Raw genomic sequence first — 19,131 nt, 5'->3', positions numbered from 1 at the left:
CTAGGCCGCCAGGAGGAGGAGGTGGCGGCAGGAGCAAACGGGCCAGCAAGCCGGCCAGAAGCGGGGGGCGGGGAGAAGCGGGCCAGGCGGTGGGCATTGGCGGGACGTTAGGGAGAAGGGGCTGAAGTTGGAGGGGAATAGTCAGGGAGAACTAGGGGCGCAGATGCTATGCGCCCGGTCAGCTAGTACATTTCTAATTCTTGTGGCTGTTGAGAGAATATCTTTAAAATGCAACAGGTGCAACATGTTCTTCTAGATTTGGTCAAGGAAGGAGTGAATTGGCACCTATATCATGAAACTCCATTTCCGCTGAGATTCCTTTTCATTTGTCTTACAGGCTAGACTGTGTACGGACAAAAGTGTGGGTTGCAGCATTTGGAGTGCTGTCGGCGGGCCTATCCGTGCTTAGCAGTTTTGGATTATTGTTTTTTTGTGGGGTGCCATTTGTTGTCACAGCTGCAAATGCCCCATTTCTTATACTTGGTAAGTGTGAGCAAATATCTATTATATTTTGAAGAAGTTGGTTGGCTGGTTGGTTGGTGTGAAATAAAGTCCTACTTCTTGATGACCTACAGATACCAAATTCTGCATACACAATCCTGCCACTGAAATTAGCTGAATATACCACTTTCACACTGGAATATGTTGGTGGGCGGGGGAAGCTTTTAAATAAATTTTTTGGTAGTTTTTAGAAGACATACAGAATAGAATCATATTTTAACTGTTTTCATTAGATTTTTCACACTCTGTCAGATGAGTAAATTTAAAATGACAGCATGCCCAATAAAAGTAGAAGATCTTTCTCAGATTAAAATTTACAATGATTCAGATTTACCATATGTTGTGCCAGGGGCACGGATTCTTTTCTTGGGTCTGAGATGGAGAGACATGTAGACAGGTAGGTGAACAGATGTCATTTTAATCAGAGAATTATATCACTAACCAAAACAAGGATCCCAGCAGAGATAAAAGGGTGAGAGAACGCTTTTGACAAGCCACTCACTCTCGAGCAAGATGGTTGCCCTGTGTGAGCCACAAACAGAGGGACTGGCACATTTCATGGCTGAGATCCTGACGCAGGCACTACATTTCCCTCCTCGAGATACAATATTCTTGCACAAAGGGGATCTTTCATGCCACTACACCATATATGATACTTATTCAATAAAATAAATAATGTTTGGAGCTGAAAACCTATACATTTCAAATGTTCTTTCACTTCCCTTTTGCAAGAACATTAATAAAAAATTCTACGGCATATATAGATGGCCCTCAAAGAGCGATTTTGCCATTCACAGGCCACCTCTTTGTATACCAATTTAGTTATCATGGGGCATAGTTTTGTTTCTTTGCGGTTCTACAGTTTAAATAGCCACTCTCCTTGCTTCTCAGCTGGTGCACAGGGAGATTTAAAGAAGTGGTGCCAGAGGCACAGGCTGCTCCATCCACTCTCACCATGAGAGTGGATTGTTTAGCTAAGAAAATTAGCCCTATTTTTAGGGTTAGATCAAGCACTCCAAATAATGCGGTTTCTACAAATGTCCCTCCACCCCAATACTAGAGGGCCTGGGTTTCATTTCCCGAAATTTCTTAGCAGTGTCGTCTATGCAAAATGACTTTGTCCGGACAACAACAGACCTCACCTACTAGTGAATGTGTACTAGTCTCCTGGGATTTGGATGGGTATATCTAAATAAGCATCAGAAATTGTCAGCATCCATCTCCTTAATCATGATTACTAGGGAGTCCACAATTGCTCTCATCATCTTGCAATGGTGATTTTGCCCATTTTCCTGAGCTGTAGAAGGGTAGGGCATCTTCTCTATCCCACACTGAGGCTCTCTCAGCATGACAGGAATGAGCTCTTGACCCCCACCCAGTCAGGGAATGGGTGGGAATTTACTTTTTTCAATGGGCATTAATAGTAGCCAAATCTGGATCTGATTGCTGCTCATGTATATTTTAAAGTGGAATGTGACCAAAAAAACAACAAGTGTATGTATCCACGTATGAAGTGTGTGCGTATTTTTTACTTGGTTGTGTGTATCAGAATAGGAAAAAACAAGTGGGAATCTGCCCTTACTTGAAGCAGATAATCCTAATGAAGCATGTGGGGATCAACCTTTTTTTAAAACAAGTGTACTCCCATCTCAAAAGTTGAGCTCAGGCCCACCCCCACATAAGCAGCAAAGAATTGTGAATCCAGAAGTAAATCTTGCCATAGATGGTAAAGGTAAAGTGTGCCGTCAAGTTTATTTCGACTCCTGGCGCCCACAGAGCACTGTGGTTTTCTTTGGTAGAATACCGGAGGAGTTTACCATTGCCATCTCCCGCACAGTATGAGATGATGCCTTTCAGCATCTTCCTATATTGCTGCTGCCCGATATAGTACCAGCACGGATTCGAACCAGCAATCTTCTGCTTGTTACTCAAGCATTTCCCCGCTACGCCACAGTTGGTGGGAAATAAAATATAAGCTAAGTGAATCTGCCCTGGAATCTGGCAAACAAAACACCCAAACCCCTGGCCCTCTGCTGCGGCTTCCTCCTCCTTCCCATCCTCTGCAGCTTCATAGCCAGGGCTCCACAGCATACCCCTGACCCGACACATATGACAAATATTTATATGCCACTTTTCAACAAAAAGTTCCCAAAGCAGTTCACATATATAGAAATAAATAAAAATGGCCCATGGTCCCCAAAGGGTTCACAGTATGAAAAAGAAACAAAAGATAGACACCAGCGACTAGAGAGATGCTGTGCTGGGGATGGATAGGGCCAGTTGCTCTCCCCTTGCTAAATAAAGAGAGTTGCCACTTTTAAAAGGCGCTTCTTTGCTCAGTTAACAGGGGAGTGGTTGACCCAGCCACTCCCTCCCCCACATGACTGGGCTACGCATGAGCATCTAGCCAGCCAGATTGGTGCCAAGGCTTAGCCCACCCCTCCTGCACCTAATGACAGGCTCAGGGTCGGTGATCCTTCTAATTTTTTTCATCTCTGTGTGGAATGAGTTTTGTTCAGGGCAGCATTATCAAGGCACTGTGTGCGCACATGCATTCAGAGTGGGGCCTTCCTAATTCAACCTGAGCGAAATCTAAAATCAACTGAGCGGACATTGAAAAACTTGTGAGCTTACGCATGTGTGCACGCCTTAGGCAGGTCTGCTCAACTTAGGCCCCGCAGCTATTTTTGAACTACAGACCGCCTTGGGGTTGTCTTTTAACGAAAGGCGGTATATAAATGCAACAATAAATAAAATAAACAAACTCCCATAATCCCCAGCCACAGTGGCCAATAGCCAGGGATTATGGGAGTTGTAGGCCAACATCTGCTGGAGGGCCAAAGTGTACCCCATGTACCCTCTACAAAGCTTCATAGTAGCCCCAGGGGTTCAAGTACCCCCAGTTGAAAACCCTCGCTCTAAAATAATGACTTCAGGAGCCCTTTTTAGTCATGATGGACTCGTGTTACAGTATTTGTCTAAAGAGACAAATAACGTACTTGTGCAAAGATTCTTCCTATGATCAGCAACACTGGGAGATCATGAAGAGGACCTCTGTGAACAAATGCTGTGACTATGGAGAGGGATGAGTGGAGCTTCTTCAGTGCTGAGCATTCTCTTGGAGGTGCTGTATGCAAATTCAGCATCCCAGATGCTGTTGCAACTGAACGGTGCTAGGATTGGAGCCACATTTCTAAGAGCAGTTAATCCCAGGAGTTGAGTTCTAACTTGCAAAGGAAACTAAACTACAGGCTGTCTTAAGACTGCTGCAGAATTGCACATATAAGCTGCAGTCCAAAAAGCTGCTCATGCTTACACAAATGGCTTGTGTTAATCCAGTGGATTTATTCTTTTCAATAGGTTCCTCCATGCTGTGTCACAGATTGCTTTGGAAACTCTCCTCGGTTTTCAAAGCAGTTTGTCAAGTGATAAGGAGGTTGGTATCCAAGAGGAACAAGTTGCAAAATTTCCTTGTAATCAGGGAATAAGTTCCATAGCCCTTTGGAACCTGGCTATAGTGTGGAGTCTCTTGTGACAGACACAGTCTGTGAAAAGTTCAAGAACTATTTATTTATTAACTTCCTTGTCTTAGGGGCAAACTAAGCATGGTGTCCTACAGGCAGCCATGAATGCACCTCTGATGCATAAAAGATATAGATCTATGTATATTGCTAAATTAAAGATGCATTTATGAACTCAAGCTTTTTAACTGGAATTGTAACTTAAATTGCTCTGTTTTAATTTTTGTTTGGATTTGTTTTATGTTGTGTTAAACCACCTAGAGACACAAGTTTTGGGTAGTATAGTAAGCAAAGTGTGCCATCGAGTTGGTGTTGACTCCTGGCGCCCACAGAGCCCTGTGGTTTTCTTTGGTAGAATACAGGAGGGGTTTACCATTGCCTCCTCCCGCGCAGTATGAGATGATGCCTTTCAGCATCTTCCTATATCGCTCCTGCCCGATATAGGCGTTTCTGGGAAACATACCATACCAGTGGGGATTCGAACCGGCAACCTCTGACTTGATTATCAAGTCATTTCCCCACTGCTCCATTAGGTGGCTACTACCAATAGACTATATTAAATGCAGCTGTGGGGGCTACAGTTTGGACCAGGGTCACGGTGGAAGGGAGGCAGGCGTAACCATTTCCTTCGACACTACTTCCCGAATACAAATGGCTCCCCTCACAGCTGCTTTTAGCTGTGGAGGGGGGAACATACAGGAACAACACAAGTGATTGCATGTTTTCCTCTCTGTGACTAATAGTAGCTCCAGGAAGGTGCAGTTTCTATCCGAAGCATTTTGCACAGGGATAAAGATGTTTTTAGCTCCCCTGCCACCTGCAAGACATCAGAGAATACATTCATGCATCTCTGACTTGATGTTCAGTTTGGCCCTAGTAAATATGCACTCCACCTGCCTGCATCGCAAGCCTTGGAGTTCCTAAAACACATTTTAGGGCAGCGTAAAGGTAAAGTTGTGCCGTTGAGTCAGTGTCGACCCCTGGTGACCACAGAGCCCTCTGGTTTTCTCTTTGGTAGAATACAGGAGGGGTTTACCTTTCAGCACCTTCCTATATTGCTGCCGCCCGATATAGGTGTTTCCCATAGTCTGGGAAACATACCAGCGGGGATTCAAACCAGAAACCTGTTGCTCCCTAGGCAAGTTACTTCCCCACTGCGCCATTAGGTGGCTTGTATATAGTGAAATGCTATATAGTGACAGTATTTTGTCAGAGTATATCTATGTAATACTGGCCTTGTATTTGGGAATGTGGTTATAGCTCACAAGTATATACTATATACTACTACAAATATTTATATACTGCTTATCAACAAAAGCTCCCAAAGTGGATTACACAGAGATCAATAAAAGGGCTCACAATCTGAAAAAGAAACAAGAGACACCAGCAACAGGCACTGGAGGGATGCTGTGCTGGGGATGGATAGGGCCAGTTGCTCTCCCCCGCTAAATAAAGAGAATCAAGTGAGACCACTTGCTAGTCTGGCTGTGACTCACATTGGTCTGGTTCCAGGCAGTAAGGAGGATGTTGAAACATCTCATGAATAGGTTCTTTAGAAAGCCCTATGGTCCTTTCCTTATGCACACTTGGACCAAGGTGTTTGTGGTATTCCTGTACTCCTTGTACCTGGGTAGTAGTATTCATGGGTGCACACAGCATAAAGAAGGTGTAGATCTTTGAAATCTAGTGATTGGTCTCACATCATTCAGTATTCTGACTGGGAAGATAACTGTATTATAACTGTGAGTCACCCTGTGCAGTATTACACTGTCAAGACCTGGAATAACCCACACCTCCCAGTGGGTAATACATCATCCATCAATTAACCCGCAAAAGTCAATGGAATAGGACACTTTTAACTTGCTGTCTGAAAGCAAGCAGAGATAAGATGAATCTTTCTGGCTTTTCCACAAGCCTATTAATGTTGATTTTAAAAAAAACAAAACCAAATGTGATTAAAAACATCTAAAAAGATGGCTTTGGCCTCTGTTGGAGAATTTTGAAGAAAAAATAGGACAGATGAAGATAAAACTTGCCTTCTGTAAACCTGCCTGTCTTTTTAATATTCATATTATTTATTTATTTATTTATTTATTTGAAGCATGCTTCACTTTTGTATATTAAGACAAGTTTTGGGTAGTATAAGAATATGTTTCAATGAATAAATAAATATTTCCATCCTCATATAGTATGGGGACATTCATGGGTTATCTCTTTGCCATTTTCCAGGAGTTGGTGTTGATGACATGTTCATCATGGTGTCCTGCTGGCAGCAGACTAAAGTGAAGGACAAAATTGAAGTTCGGATGGCTGACACTTACGCAGAGGCAGCTGTGTCTGTTACCATCACAACTCTGACCGATGTTTTGGCATTCTACATTGGGATGGCAACTTCCTTCCCATCAGTACAATCATTTTGCATCTATACAGGAACCGCCCTCGTCTTCTGCTACCTCTATAACCTGACATTCTTTGGAGCTGTTCTAGCTCTAAATGGTAAAAGAGAAGAAAGCAACAGACATTGGCTCACATTTATGAAGGTGGAAGATGAGATTCAGTCTTCTTGCAGCCACACTTATAATATCTGCTGTGTCGGAGGATCTTTTGATGCATCCACTGGAGCAGAGACTGAACATCCCATGAATGGGTTCTTTAGAAAACATTATGGTCCTTTCCTTATGCACACTGGCACAAAGGTGTTTGTGGTAGTCCTGTACCTCTTGTACCTGGGTAGTAGTATTTATGGGTGCACACGGCTTAAAGAAGGTATCGATCTTCGAAATCTAGCTAGAGATGGTTCTTATGTCATTCAGTATTATGACTGGGAAGATGAATATTTTTCTGAGTATGGGCCAAGGATTATGGTGGTGGTTACAGAAAGCATACCATATTGGAATTCCTCTCTTCGGGCAGACCTTGAGGAGTGCATAGAGTTGCTAGAAAACTCCTCCTATGTGGACAAGAAATTTTCAGACTCATGGTTGAAAACGTATGAAACTATAGCTAAAAACATGTCCCTAAACATAGATGACTTTAATGTGTTCATTGATAACTTACCTGTCCTGTTTCGAGTAAATCCAGAGTCTCGGTGGGATGTTAATGTATCAGCTTCGCGTTTTTATGTACAGACAGTCAATGTCACTACTGCAGTTGACGAGAGTAATCTTTTAAACCAGCTGAGAGGCCTGGCTGAAGACTGCAAGATCCCACTTATAGTTTATCATCCAGCTTTTATATACTTTGATCAGTATCTTGTGATAGTTCAGAACACCATTCAAAACGTTGCAATTGCTTCTGGAGCCATGTTACTTATTTCCTTGCTGCTCATTCCCAGTCCTCTGTGCTCTCTATGGGTAACCTTTGCTATCGCCTCTGTTATTGTCGGAGTAACTGGTTTTATGGTCTACTGGGATGTTAATCTTGACTCCATATCCATGATCAATCTTGTTATTTGCATAGGGTTCTCGGTAGATTTCTCCGCTCATATCTCTTATGCTTTTGTGGCCAGTGAGAAGCCCAAAGTGAATGAGAGGGCAATAGATGCTCTATACCGACTTGGTTACCCTGTTGTACAAGGAGCAGTTTCTACCATCTTAGGGGTGCTAGTTCTGGCTGGGGCAACCGCTTACATCTTCAGAACCTTTTTTAAGATAATGTTCCTAGTTATCTTGTTTGGGGCTGCTCATGGTCTCATTTTTATTCCTGTGTTTTTAACCTTCTTTGGCTGTTGTAGTCAATCGCCAAATACTCAGTCTCAAAACTATGCGCAGTGTTATGAAAACTCAGCCCTTGCGGGAAGAAGCAGTATGAAACTGACTCCGATAAATACAGTAAAACCTCAAGTCTCTCAGTTTGCAGCTGATCACGATGATTGCCCATAAAGTCTACCTTATGTTCAGTCCTACCTTACATGCCATAATCACATTAATTTTAATTAGTTCTGAAAGGTAAAAGTGCCTTGAGATGTAGGATGCCTCTTTCTAATTTACTGTCTGAGGTTTATTAGAAGACTCCCTAAAGGCATGTGTTCTTGTTCTGTTACACATTTTATGCTTTTCTTCATGGTGCAGTTCACTGAGCACTTAAGTAGGATGGGGTGCAGGTTGTTCAGATGCCTATTTAAAACTATTCTGTTTTAACAAAATGCTCTGCGAATAGCCTTCTAACCTTACCTGAAGCACCACACTATTACAGAAAGTGGCAGTACCTTTTTCTGCTTTTAGAGATGGGATGACATTTTTTTAGGGAGGGGTAAAAAAAATGGGGGGAGGGCAGGGATTTTAACCCTGCTGGGGGAAAACTTCCATTGCAATTTATTCCAAACCAACCCAAGATCTATATCTGGGCTGATCCTTGAAATAGATTGCAATGACTTGTCTGCCCTTCCTTACCAGTCCTTCTCCTTTTACAATGTTCAAAAGGAAAAAGCTTACCATGGTGATGGCAGGGGCAAAGTCCTTGAGCCAGTCTCACTAGGCAGGAAGATCTCTCTCTTCTGATCCATGCTCATCTGCTGAAGTAGAAACGAAGCTTCTGAGCATACTTAAACATACCAGTTTTCCACTTGAGCATCCAGGCAGGAGCACAACAGAGACCTGCTCTTTCTTTCCCTCTCTTTTTTATATACATATACTCCCCAAGATAAGAGTTTTGCACTTTTTAAACTTTGGCATGGGATGGGGATGATAATTGGGAGCAGGGGTTGCAAGCTCACAAAAGCCCTAGAATTTTTGTAATTACTTAAAAAGATTACTTCCATCCCCACCCAAAAGAACCCTGATGTTTGTCAAGGTGGACTTGTAGACATTCATCATCCATCTCTAACTAGCTTTGACCAACACTCTAAATAGAAAATGTCCTGTATCAGATTTCAACAAATAGGACACAAGCTTTCTTTAAAATAAATATTCTAAGATTGACTTCAACAGAAGAGTAATGTATAAGATGAAACATAATAGCTGCTGCAACTAACCAAATTTAGCAAGCCTTAATCTCATTCTGGTATTCCAGGGAGACTAGTACACCTGTATATCAGGGGAGATTCTGCTAACTATTTAGGTTGTAAAGCAGCAGGCACTCCCCATCTGGTTTAAATTGCACTGTTACAACTTCAGGGGTTTCTTATATGGAGCCAGCTGCTGTGAATGCAAATATGTCATGGCCCTTGTTTCTGATATTCCTTAGTCTGAGGATGCAATCCTATATATGCTTATGAATAAGCCCCATTGAAGTCAGTGTTAGTTCACTAAATAAATAAGTTTGTTTGGGTTAAACATGAGTAGGATTGGGCTAAAAAGCAGATGGGAATGCGATGGAAGAAGCTTTAATCACTGGGCATCTTCAAGCTTGCCTATTAAATTTTGTGAGAAATGGCCTTATCTTTTCCGAAAGTGCCTTTGAAATAATTTTGATGGAGGCATTTATATGTATTGCTGTTTTCTAAGAAAATCCAAGCAATACAGATATGCAGTGATTCCCTGGTAGCATACTTTTTAGCCTCTACGGTTGAAATAAGCCAAATATTTTGTGATGTTAGCCCTGCAAGTGATACGGAATTGTAATTTTGCCTTATGCTAGCCTTTCTGAGAGCTGTGCAAAATATTATTTTGGTCTGGAACCCTATTTGTGTAAAATAATTTAGAAAGATATTACAAAATCAGTGTTTTCTGATGAAGACAGCTGTTCTGAATGGGAGATTGTTTTTATACAGTATTTTCAACTAAGTATAAATGTGAACGTAATCAAATTGAATATTTTGAGCATTATGTATTCCCTGAAGTGACTGAAATAATTAAACCTCAAGTTTATTGAAATGAAATCTATAGAGCTGTGTCCTAAGAAAGTGAGTCATCACTAAAGCCCTATTCAGACTTTATTTTCAGTACACATATGGGACACTTCCTATCTGTACCTGCATTTGAGAAGGGCCTGTACCCAGGTTCACTTTTAAAATGAATGCATGTACAGTCACACACACACACACCTGTACACACATTCAGCAAAGGGCTTAAACTCCATTGAATAATGGGACTTCTTAGTCATGACTAACTTGACTCGCTTATTTCAATTGTGCTTCGTCATCTCTTTCTTAGGATACCACCTCAGTTACCCAAATTAACAGCCTTGTGATTTCTGAGAAATGATGCCTTTCCGGTACTGTAATGCTGCTATTAGCAAAAACTATTCAAGAAATGGTTAATTTTAAGTTGACACAAAGAGACCATTCTCATGATTGAGTGAGAGGGCTTGAGGGCAGGCAGCAGGAGCTCGCCTTCCCCGCAGACGAGCAGTGTGAAGTTGCTGGGTGCATGGATCGTGTGCCCAGATAGTCCATGGCTACTACAGGTAGTGCAGGGGTCAGGATGCATCGTCCCAGCCCCCGGAAACCCCACAATGCATCACGCATTGTGATGATCCCCCCACCCCCCAGCAAAGGGTGGGTGCCAGTCAGTGTTTCAGCACTGGCTGAAAGCAGCAGGTGCTGACAGACAATCAGTTCAATGGGGCTGAGGGAGCACTTGCTCCCTTGACCTCACTTAAGAGGCAGACTCCTTAGGCAGGTTTGCACCTGGGAGACAGTTGGCTCCCGGCGGTTCCCACGGGCAGCCAAGCCTGGGCTTAGCTGCCCTAGCCCAGTCTTGGCTGCTCGTGAGAATAGCCTCAAGGTCTAGTTGTTAGATGAGGTTAAGGCACTTTGACACTTTAATAGTCTGAGTTAGAGAAACAGCAACTTATTTTTGTTAACATCTATGTAGTGGCAAGCAACTCCAAACATTGCTTTGGTACAAACCAGCAGGAATTGGAAGCAATTTTAAATTAACTCTAGCTTTAGTAATCCTTAAGAGTTGCTCTGAATGACTGCTTAATTTCATTAGAACTCTTGAGTAATTTAGCCAGTATGTCAGCCACTGTTACTGTGTAGCTAAGTAATTTTGATGGCTGTATTGAAAGTCTTAAAGTGGGGGTGGGCTGCAATCCAGATTTGAAAATATATTTTCAAATATAAGATCATGCAACAGCCCCGCCTCAAGGGTCGGGGAGGGGGCGTTGCAGTTATCTATCGAGAGATCCTTCCCATTTCCAGGGGCCCAGTCAGGCGGTCTCAGAATTTTGAGTGTTTGTCCTTGAGGGTGGGCCTCCGAGATAGGCTGAGGATTCTGCTGGTGTACCGACCACCTCGCTGCACTTCAGTCTCCCTACCGGAGCTGTCGGGGGTGGTCTCGGAGGTGGCCTTGGGTTCCCCCAAGCTTATTGTTATTGAGGATTTCAATGTCCATGCTGAGGCCCCCCTAGTGGGTGCGGCTCAGGATTTCAAGGCCTCCATGGCAACCATGGGCCTGTCTCAGTTGGTATCAGGCCCTACCCACATGGCAGGACATACTATGGATCTGGTTTTTGCCGACCGGGAAATAAATGATCTGGAGGTGGAGGAATTTGAGACAACTCCCTTGTCATGGACAGATCAACATCTGGTGGAGTTTAGTTTGACTGCTCTGTCTGCCCTCTGCAGGGGCGATGTACTGATTAGAATGGTCCACCCCCAGAGGCTTATGGATCCGTTTGGATTCCAGACGGCCCCCGGGGAGTTTCCAGTGTTCAGAGCTGGTGACCCTGTCGAGGCCCTGGTTGATCTCTGAAATGAAGAGATGGCCTAGGCTGTTGACATGGTTGCTCCTAAACACCCTCTCCGGCTTGGTGGAGCCCGATCTGCTCCTTGGTTTTTCTTGGAGATTAGGGCGATGAAACAACTTGGGCGACGGCTGGAACAACGCTGGAGGAAGAGTTGTGATGAATATGACCAAATACTGGCTAGAGCCCATTTTAGGGACTACTCTGTGGTGGTGGGGGCAGCGCCCCCACCGCCTCCATTGCCTCTGCTCCGCCTTTTTCTCCGCCTCCATTGCATCTGCTCAGTGCAGACCGGCAGAGCTGTTCCGTGTAGCAAATATATTGCTGCACACATCCCCCTAGGTAATGGGGGAGGAATTATCTACAAGCCCACTGTGATCAGTTTGTGTGTCACTTTGCGGATAAAGTCGCTCGCATCCATGCCGATTTGAACTCCAGAGTTTTGGCAGTTCTGGCAGACGTGCCTCTGGTACCATCTGGTACCATTGTGTTGGATTATTTTCAGTTGGTGAGGCCTGAGGATGTGGACAAGATCCTGGGCAGTGTGCGGGCGACATCGTGTGCTCTTGACCCTTGCCCTTCATGGCTAATAAAAGCTGCCAGGGAGGGTACAGGTAGATGGTTGGAGGCGATTATTAATGCCTCATTAAGGGAGAGCAGGATGCCATTGTGCCTCAAGGAGGCGATGGTAAGACCATTATTTTAAAAAGCCCTCACTTGATCCCTCCAACCTGGACAACTATAGACCGGTCTCTAACTTGCCCTTTTTGGGCAAGGTGATAGAGCGTGTGGTGGCGTCCCAGCTGCAGAGGGTCTTGGATGATACGGATTATCTGGACCCTTTTCAGTCTGGCTTCCGCCCCAGATATGGGACTGAGACTGCCTTGGTTGCTCTAGTGGATGACCTATGCCGGGAACTAGACAGGGGAATGTGTCCCTGTTGGTTCTGGTAGACCTCTCGGTGCAGGGGCGTAACAAGGCTGGAGTGGGCCCAGAGACAAAATTTTAAAATTGGCCCCTCACAGATGCGTGCACACACTCCACAATATATAGTCATGTGACTTGCCTCATGTGACTTGCCTCTGGGGGGCCCCTCGAGGCCTGGGGGCCCCCAGGCAGCCGCCTCCCCTTGCCTAAAGGTAGTTACGCCCCTGTCTCGGTGGCATTGGATACCATCGACCATGGTATCCTTCTGGGCCGCCTCTCGACTATGGGAATCGGAGGTACTGTGTTGCAGTGGTTCCAGTCCTTTCTTGGGGTGAGAGTCCGGAAGGTGGTGCTGGGGGACTACTGCTTGGCTCCGGGGCCACTGGCCTGTGGGGTCCTGCAGGGTTCAATCATCCCCCATGCTGTTTAACATCTATGTGAAACCGCTGGGAGAGGTCATCCGGGGACGTGGACTGAGTTGTCAGTAATATGCAGATGACACTCAACTCTATCTCTCCTTGTCACCTGACCCTAGGGAGGCGGTGGATGTCCTGAATCGGGGGCTGGAGGCCGTGATGGGCTGGATGTGGGCTAATAAACTGAAATTGAATCCAGACAAGACGGAGGTACTGTTGGTCAGCAGGAGAGCCAATCGGGATGAGGAGATTTTACCAGTTCTGGATGGGGTTGCACTCCCCTTGAAGGAGCAAGTACGCAGCTTGGGGGTACTACTGCACCCAGCTCTGCTTTTGGAAGCTCAGGTGGAGGCGGTGGCCAGGGGTGCCTTTGCACGGCTTCGGCACCAGCTGCGTCCCTTTCTCGAGAAGGCAGATCTGGCCACAGTTACCCATGCCTTAGTCACATAACAGCTGGATTACCGTAGTACTCTACGTGGGGCTGCCCTTGAAAAATATCCGGAAACTACAGCTAGTGCAGAATGCGACAGCTAGGGTTTTATCTGGAGCTGTCCGGTAGGAGCACATCACACCCATTCTGAAAGAGCTGCACTGGCTGCCAGATTGTTTCCGGGTCCAATTCAAGGTGCTGGTTTTGACCTTTAAAGCCCTTAACAGTTTGGGCCCGGGATACTTGAGGGACTGCCTGCTCCCAAGGGTTGCTGCCCGCTTGACAAGGTCATCTGAGGGGGCTCTGCTCCGGGTGCCGACAATGAGAGAGGCTTGGTTGTCGTGCACTCAGGACAGGGCCTTCTCTGTTGCTGCCCCCAGACTCTGGAATGATCTCCTGGTGGGTATCTGCTCCTCAGTCTCCATCACAGTTTTTAGAAAGCATGTCAAATTGTGACTTTTTACCCAGGCTTTTATATTATTGTCTCTGCTGTCTATCTAATGGGGATTCGAACTCGGCCCTCCACAGTTCTAGTCCAACACTCAAACCGCTACACTATGCTCATGAAAGTGGGGAGGGGTGTTACTTGTTTTGTAGGACCTTCAGTGATTATGACATGAACTGATAGTTGCTGTCATTCATTCTTATTTATTTCATTTATTTATTGTTAGATTTGTATAACGCCTTTCATTAAAACAATCCCAAGGCGGTTTACACAAAAATTAAAAACAAGACTTTGGTAATCTATGACATTGGTACCGTTGGCACTTAAAAAGGTGTAGAAGCCACACAGGTTTTTGCAGTTAGTAACGTGAAGACTGAAGAGACCAAATCCAAAGGCCAGATTCAGGAGGGAAACCCCATGCTTATTCAACACTTCATCTAAGGAGGTCCAGAGGAGATACCACAAATCCTCTTACAAGAATTGCTTGGGTTGAAAACAACTGTATCAAGGATTGAATTGAGGAGTCAGATCTTCCCACCCTAGCTCTGGTCTGGACTTTCAGATTTTGCAAGACCTTTTACAGGCCTTCTTTCAATCACCATCCCTAAGGGGCATTCTATGCATGCTTAGAAAGCTGGGACATTCTTTTCCCCCCTTGTTGGTTGCACAATAATACTTTTCCAGTACACTGGACTTCCTGAGATCCAGCACACACACACACCTGTTTCTGCATTGGACACCCCTTAATATATCTTTATATTTCAATTTTTTTAATGCTCATACATAATACATTTCTTCCAAGCTGTGAAAGCCAGATCTTGTAGCAGTGAGTTCCACAAGTTAATGAAGGTTTGCATGGGAGAAGCCCTTCTTTGGTATTTCTGAATCAGTTTTATTCTAAGTTCCAATATGAGCAGGATAGAAATGTAAAAACAAACAAACACAAAAACACAACCCACCAACATGGTTGAACTGTTGGGGGCCAGAAAGGCCTATCTATAGCAAATCCCCTAGAGATCTCCCAGTAGATCCCAGTTTGCCTGCCTCTTCTCTCTAAACTGTATTTATTAATTTGCAATAGACAGTCCTGCAATGGCTTCAAAAATGAACTGACCACAACGTTTGTGGTTAAGGCTGCTTAATGACATGAATGCTTGCAGGTTTAGTGATCTGATGCAATTCTACTCAGGACTGGAGGAAATACACAGCCCAGAGAGAGGGGCCTGGGGGGGGGGATGTGATGAGATTGCATTCTACACACCTTTACCTGGGAGTAAGACCATTGGAGTTAATAGGGCTTGCTTTTGAGTAAACCTACCTTGGGCTGTAAGGAAAAATGACTGCCGTGGTCTTATTCATTTATAAAGACACACCCCTCTCCATCATGCATTATCAATCAAACTTCCTAACAGAGCTCCTGTTACTAACCACGCAAATAGCCGTCATGCATGCACAAAGGCCAGAAGAGCGCAATTTTTTAGTCCAAAATGGCACTCGGAACAGTCAGAACATTCTGACTCGAGATGGGGTCATTCTATTCCATACTCAGAACAGGCCCTTCATTCAAAGGGCATTCTGTTCCGAGGTCGGAACATTCAGGGACACTCCGAGGTTGGCCCTTTTTGAGGCAGAACATTCCGACTCAGCAATGTTCTGCCCATCCCTACAATCCAGTAATCATCTTACCGATGGCAGAGATCATACCTTTTTCCTCACTTCTACAGTCCCAGAGTTACTGGTTATCCTGGTAGATAAGGTCTGCTCTCTGCAGCTACTTCTTCTCTGGCTGATTGTTGTGCCTAAATTGGTCCTTATTTAATAGGGTGGGTTTGAATGTCATCATAACCAATCTCAGCATATCCTAACCTAGAAAGGAAGAAGGCACTCGCACATGGATGGGAGCAGGGAGTGCACTCTCCCAGGGCTGAGGAAGATTGCATGGAGCTCAACTGCAACCAAGGTTCGGTGCAATGTCTGAACCCACCCTTTGTGTGCACATCTCCTGCCACTCTGTGCCATTCCATCCTCCCATGTGGGATTTAAATCACATAGGCTTTATAGAAAGAGATAGGTGTAGTTGGTGCAGATGGATGGGTCTGACTCCGTATAAGGCAGTTTCCTATGTTCCTATGAAGGTGCATGCATGTGGCTCGACACGCGTATGGCTCAACACGCATGTGATGGGATCTGTGCTGTCGGTGACTGACCAGGAGAGGGGATCTTGGGGTCATGGTGAACAGCTCATTGAAAGTGTCAACTCAGCTGTGAAAAAAGCCAATTCCATGCTAGTGATCATTAGGAAGGGGATTGAAAATAAAACTGCTAATATTATAACGCCCTTATACAAAACTATGTTGCAGCCGCACCTGGAGTACTGTGTACAATTCTGGTCACCACATCTAAAAAAGGACATTGTAGAACTGGAAAAGATGCAGAAGAGGGCAACCAAGATGATCAGGGGCCTAGAGCACCTTTCTTATGAGGCAAGGCTACAACACCTGGGGCTATTTAGTTTAGAAAAAAAGATGACTGCAGGAAACATGATAGAGGTCTATAAAATCATGCATGGTGTGGAGAAAGAAATTGTTTGTTTGCTATTTCTCTGTGTAAACCGCCCTGAGTGATTTTTGGAAGGGCGGTATAGAAATTGAATAAATCATCATCATCATCATCATCTCGTGGGCCACTGTGTGAAACAGGATGCTGGACTAGATGGGCCTTGGGCCTGATCCAGCAGGGCTGTTCTTATGGCATGTGCATGCATGCATTGATGAAGAGTGTGATATGTAAGGATAGATAGGCTCATGGGTGAATGAAAGGTATAATCGTGTCTGCTTCGGCAGTGATCTTTGGTATTTAGCTCTTGAGCCCTTTGGGGACAATGAACAATTTTCTCATTCTTTTTGCTATGTAAACAAATTTGAAAACATCTCCTTCTTCAAAGGACTGGGATGCTACAAATGTATCTGCATCTTCATCTGTACAATGTTGGAGGGTATTAACCAAATATTACTGGTTTTAATTTTGTTTTAATCTTGAGGTCATATTGAAGTAATAATCTTATATATTGCATTTGGGATTATGTGTAGGCTTACTCGTCCTGTAAAATTTAAGATTCACCTCACTTGTATTGTTTGCACTACTAAGCAAACAAGTATGCTTGTACTTGACTTGTACAAGTAAAAAAATATATATATACAGGTTGGAGTTTTACAGGTCTCTTCTACTTTGCATGGGTTTGGGATGTTCTCTGATGGATTCTCCTGATTTGTGGTTTGGCTCACGTCCATGAATGTTATTCTTTGCATGATCTTTGAGCTCTCTGTCATGCATTCATTAATCATCCTCTGGGCTAGAAACTTTTGACAGGAGTGTTTCCCATCTATAAAATGAGTCATTGCCTTCCAGAATGCCTACATACTAAATTCTTAATATTTTGCATATACATATGTTTGTATACATAAACTGAAGCTATGAGCAACTAGTTGGGTTATGAATTCTTAGTTCTTGTTTTGTACTTGCAACACAGCAGGAGTTTGGATTGTGTAAGGATGATCTGTGTGGGGTGATGTTATGCATGGATTTAGTGCTTGTATTGGTGGCAGATTAAGTTTTCAAGCTGAAAATGATCCACTTGACGTGTCTGTTTGTCATTTGTTTTCAAGGTGACGGTTTACTGTAAATTAAAAGACACATATTATTCTCTCTCTCTTGCTTTCTCTCACCCCCCACACAATAATTCCATCTAAAAAAGAGGATAACATACAAACAGAAAATAAAAAATAAAAAATACAAGTGTTCAGCTTACAATAAATAAGATAAAATTTAAAGCAAATATAATGAATGCCCAATAAATTTGCAAAAGTAAAAGCAAAGTATCTATTTCCAAAAAAGCTGGAAATGTTCTGATCATAATAGACACATAACCAAAGCATCTGCAGGCAAGAGGGAAGTACTGACAGACTCAGGGCACTCCATAGATACATCAGTTTCACAAAAAAATGAAGGAGGGAGGAATCTCAAGGGCCAAAAAGCCCAACAAAATTGCTCAAATGTAACTCAATGAAGTGGAATGTTTACAGACTCAAAAAGGCAGTTAGCAGAGAACCCAGTGTGCACAGCTACAGTAATAGAACTCAGTGGTAAGGGAGACTTGATCACAAAAAGCAAGATATTTCTGTTTGAATGATACTTCTCTGCTTTGGGGGGGGGGTGTAGTGACCAATCTCCCAGCCCTAAAGCGTTAACAGGAAGTGAACCCTTGTCTTGACTGACAGGCTGGTGAACTCCAGGGCAACACATCAGTACACCTGGTGGGTGGACCTAGAGAGCTTTTGCTGGGAATTCTGGGAAGAAGAAAGGAAGTCTGTGCTGGGAGCATGGAGGAGGACATGCAGCAATCATGTTTTGCTGCAACAGGATGACTGTAGATCCTTGTAAGACAGGCTTGCAGGAGGCTTGATTCTCATCAGGAGTTTGGTGAGTTCAAGGGCAGGAAGCCAGGGCTTTGGCTTTGGGAATTTAGACTAGGGAAAAGTTTGTTTAGTCAGACTTTGCATTAGGAGTTTTATTTTGCTTTTTGTGTGGTGCTTTGCATTTACAAATATCTGTTCTTTGCAACTGAGTAACTAAGATTTTAACGTGTGCCACCCCAGACAACCGGGGCCCTTTTGAAGTATTCTTGTAACCAACTAAGTATTTTTAAGTGTATCTAAAGAGCTAAAAGCCTCAAATGGAACTAGTCTGTAGTAATTTTAATTAAAAGGGGTTTCCCCCCTGTTCTTTACCTTTTTTACAAGCCTCCAAGGGTTGGTTATTAACCCAGCAGGAGAAAGGCAGGGCTAGAAGGGGGATTTCTCTGGTTCACATCTCAAGGAGAGCTTGGCCAAATTAACAATTAACTCCACGTGCTGGCAGATGCCTGGGAGAACAATTGGTTTTATTCTTGCCTCTTAGCAAGGGGGAGTATATTTTTGGTATTTGCCCAATATCCAAGTACAGAGAGACTCTGGACTAAAGCATTCTAGTCCAACAGTTGGACTTCGGGAAGCCATAGAGTGCTTGGTGGCAGTGAGATTAACTTACCAGAACTTCTGAGTTTACCAGAATCTTTTTCTTAACTTCAGGTCTTGAAAGTTAAAGATTTTTAATCCAGCCAGTCTGCTTCTCAGATCACAGGAAAGGGATGACTCAGCACTAGAGCCTTCCCTCATGCTGCAGAACTGGTTTTGACTGGTCAGGGAGATTAATCATTAACCTGAC

At 43.9% G+C, this 19,131-nt stretch overlaps 1 protein-coding gene across 1 annotated transcript in view; it reads left to right on the top strand.

The window, feature by feature from the left end:
- LOC128329929 (patched domain-containing protein 3-like) overlaps positions 1-17,574 on the top strand; it is a 29,628-nt gene extending 12,054 nt beyond the window's left edge. Inside the window, exons 3-4 of the mRNA XM_053261866.1 lie at positions 338-483; positions 6,252-17,574. Of these exons, the coding sequence (XP_053117841.1) occupies positions 338-483; positions 6,252-7,903 (1,798 nt within the window). The 3' untranslated portion in view covers positions 7,904-17,574. The remainder of the gene's footprint in view (positions 1-337; positions 484-6,251) is intronic.
- Positions 17,575-19,131: the final 1,557 nt, after the last annotated feature.

This window comes from Hemicordylus capensis, chromosome 6 (genome assembly GCF_027244095.1).
Source record: "Hemicordylus capensis ecotype Gifberg chromosome 6, rHemCap1.1.pri, whole genome shotgun sequence".
Taxonomy (NCBI): Eukaryota; Metazoa; Chordata; class Lepidosauria; order Squamata; family Cordylidae; genus Hemicordylus; species Hemicordylus capensis.
This window is presented reverse-complemented; position numbering and strand designations above follow the sequence as displayed.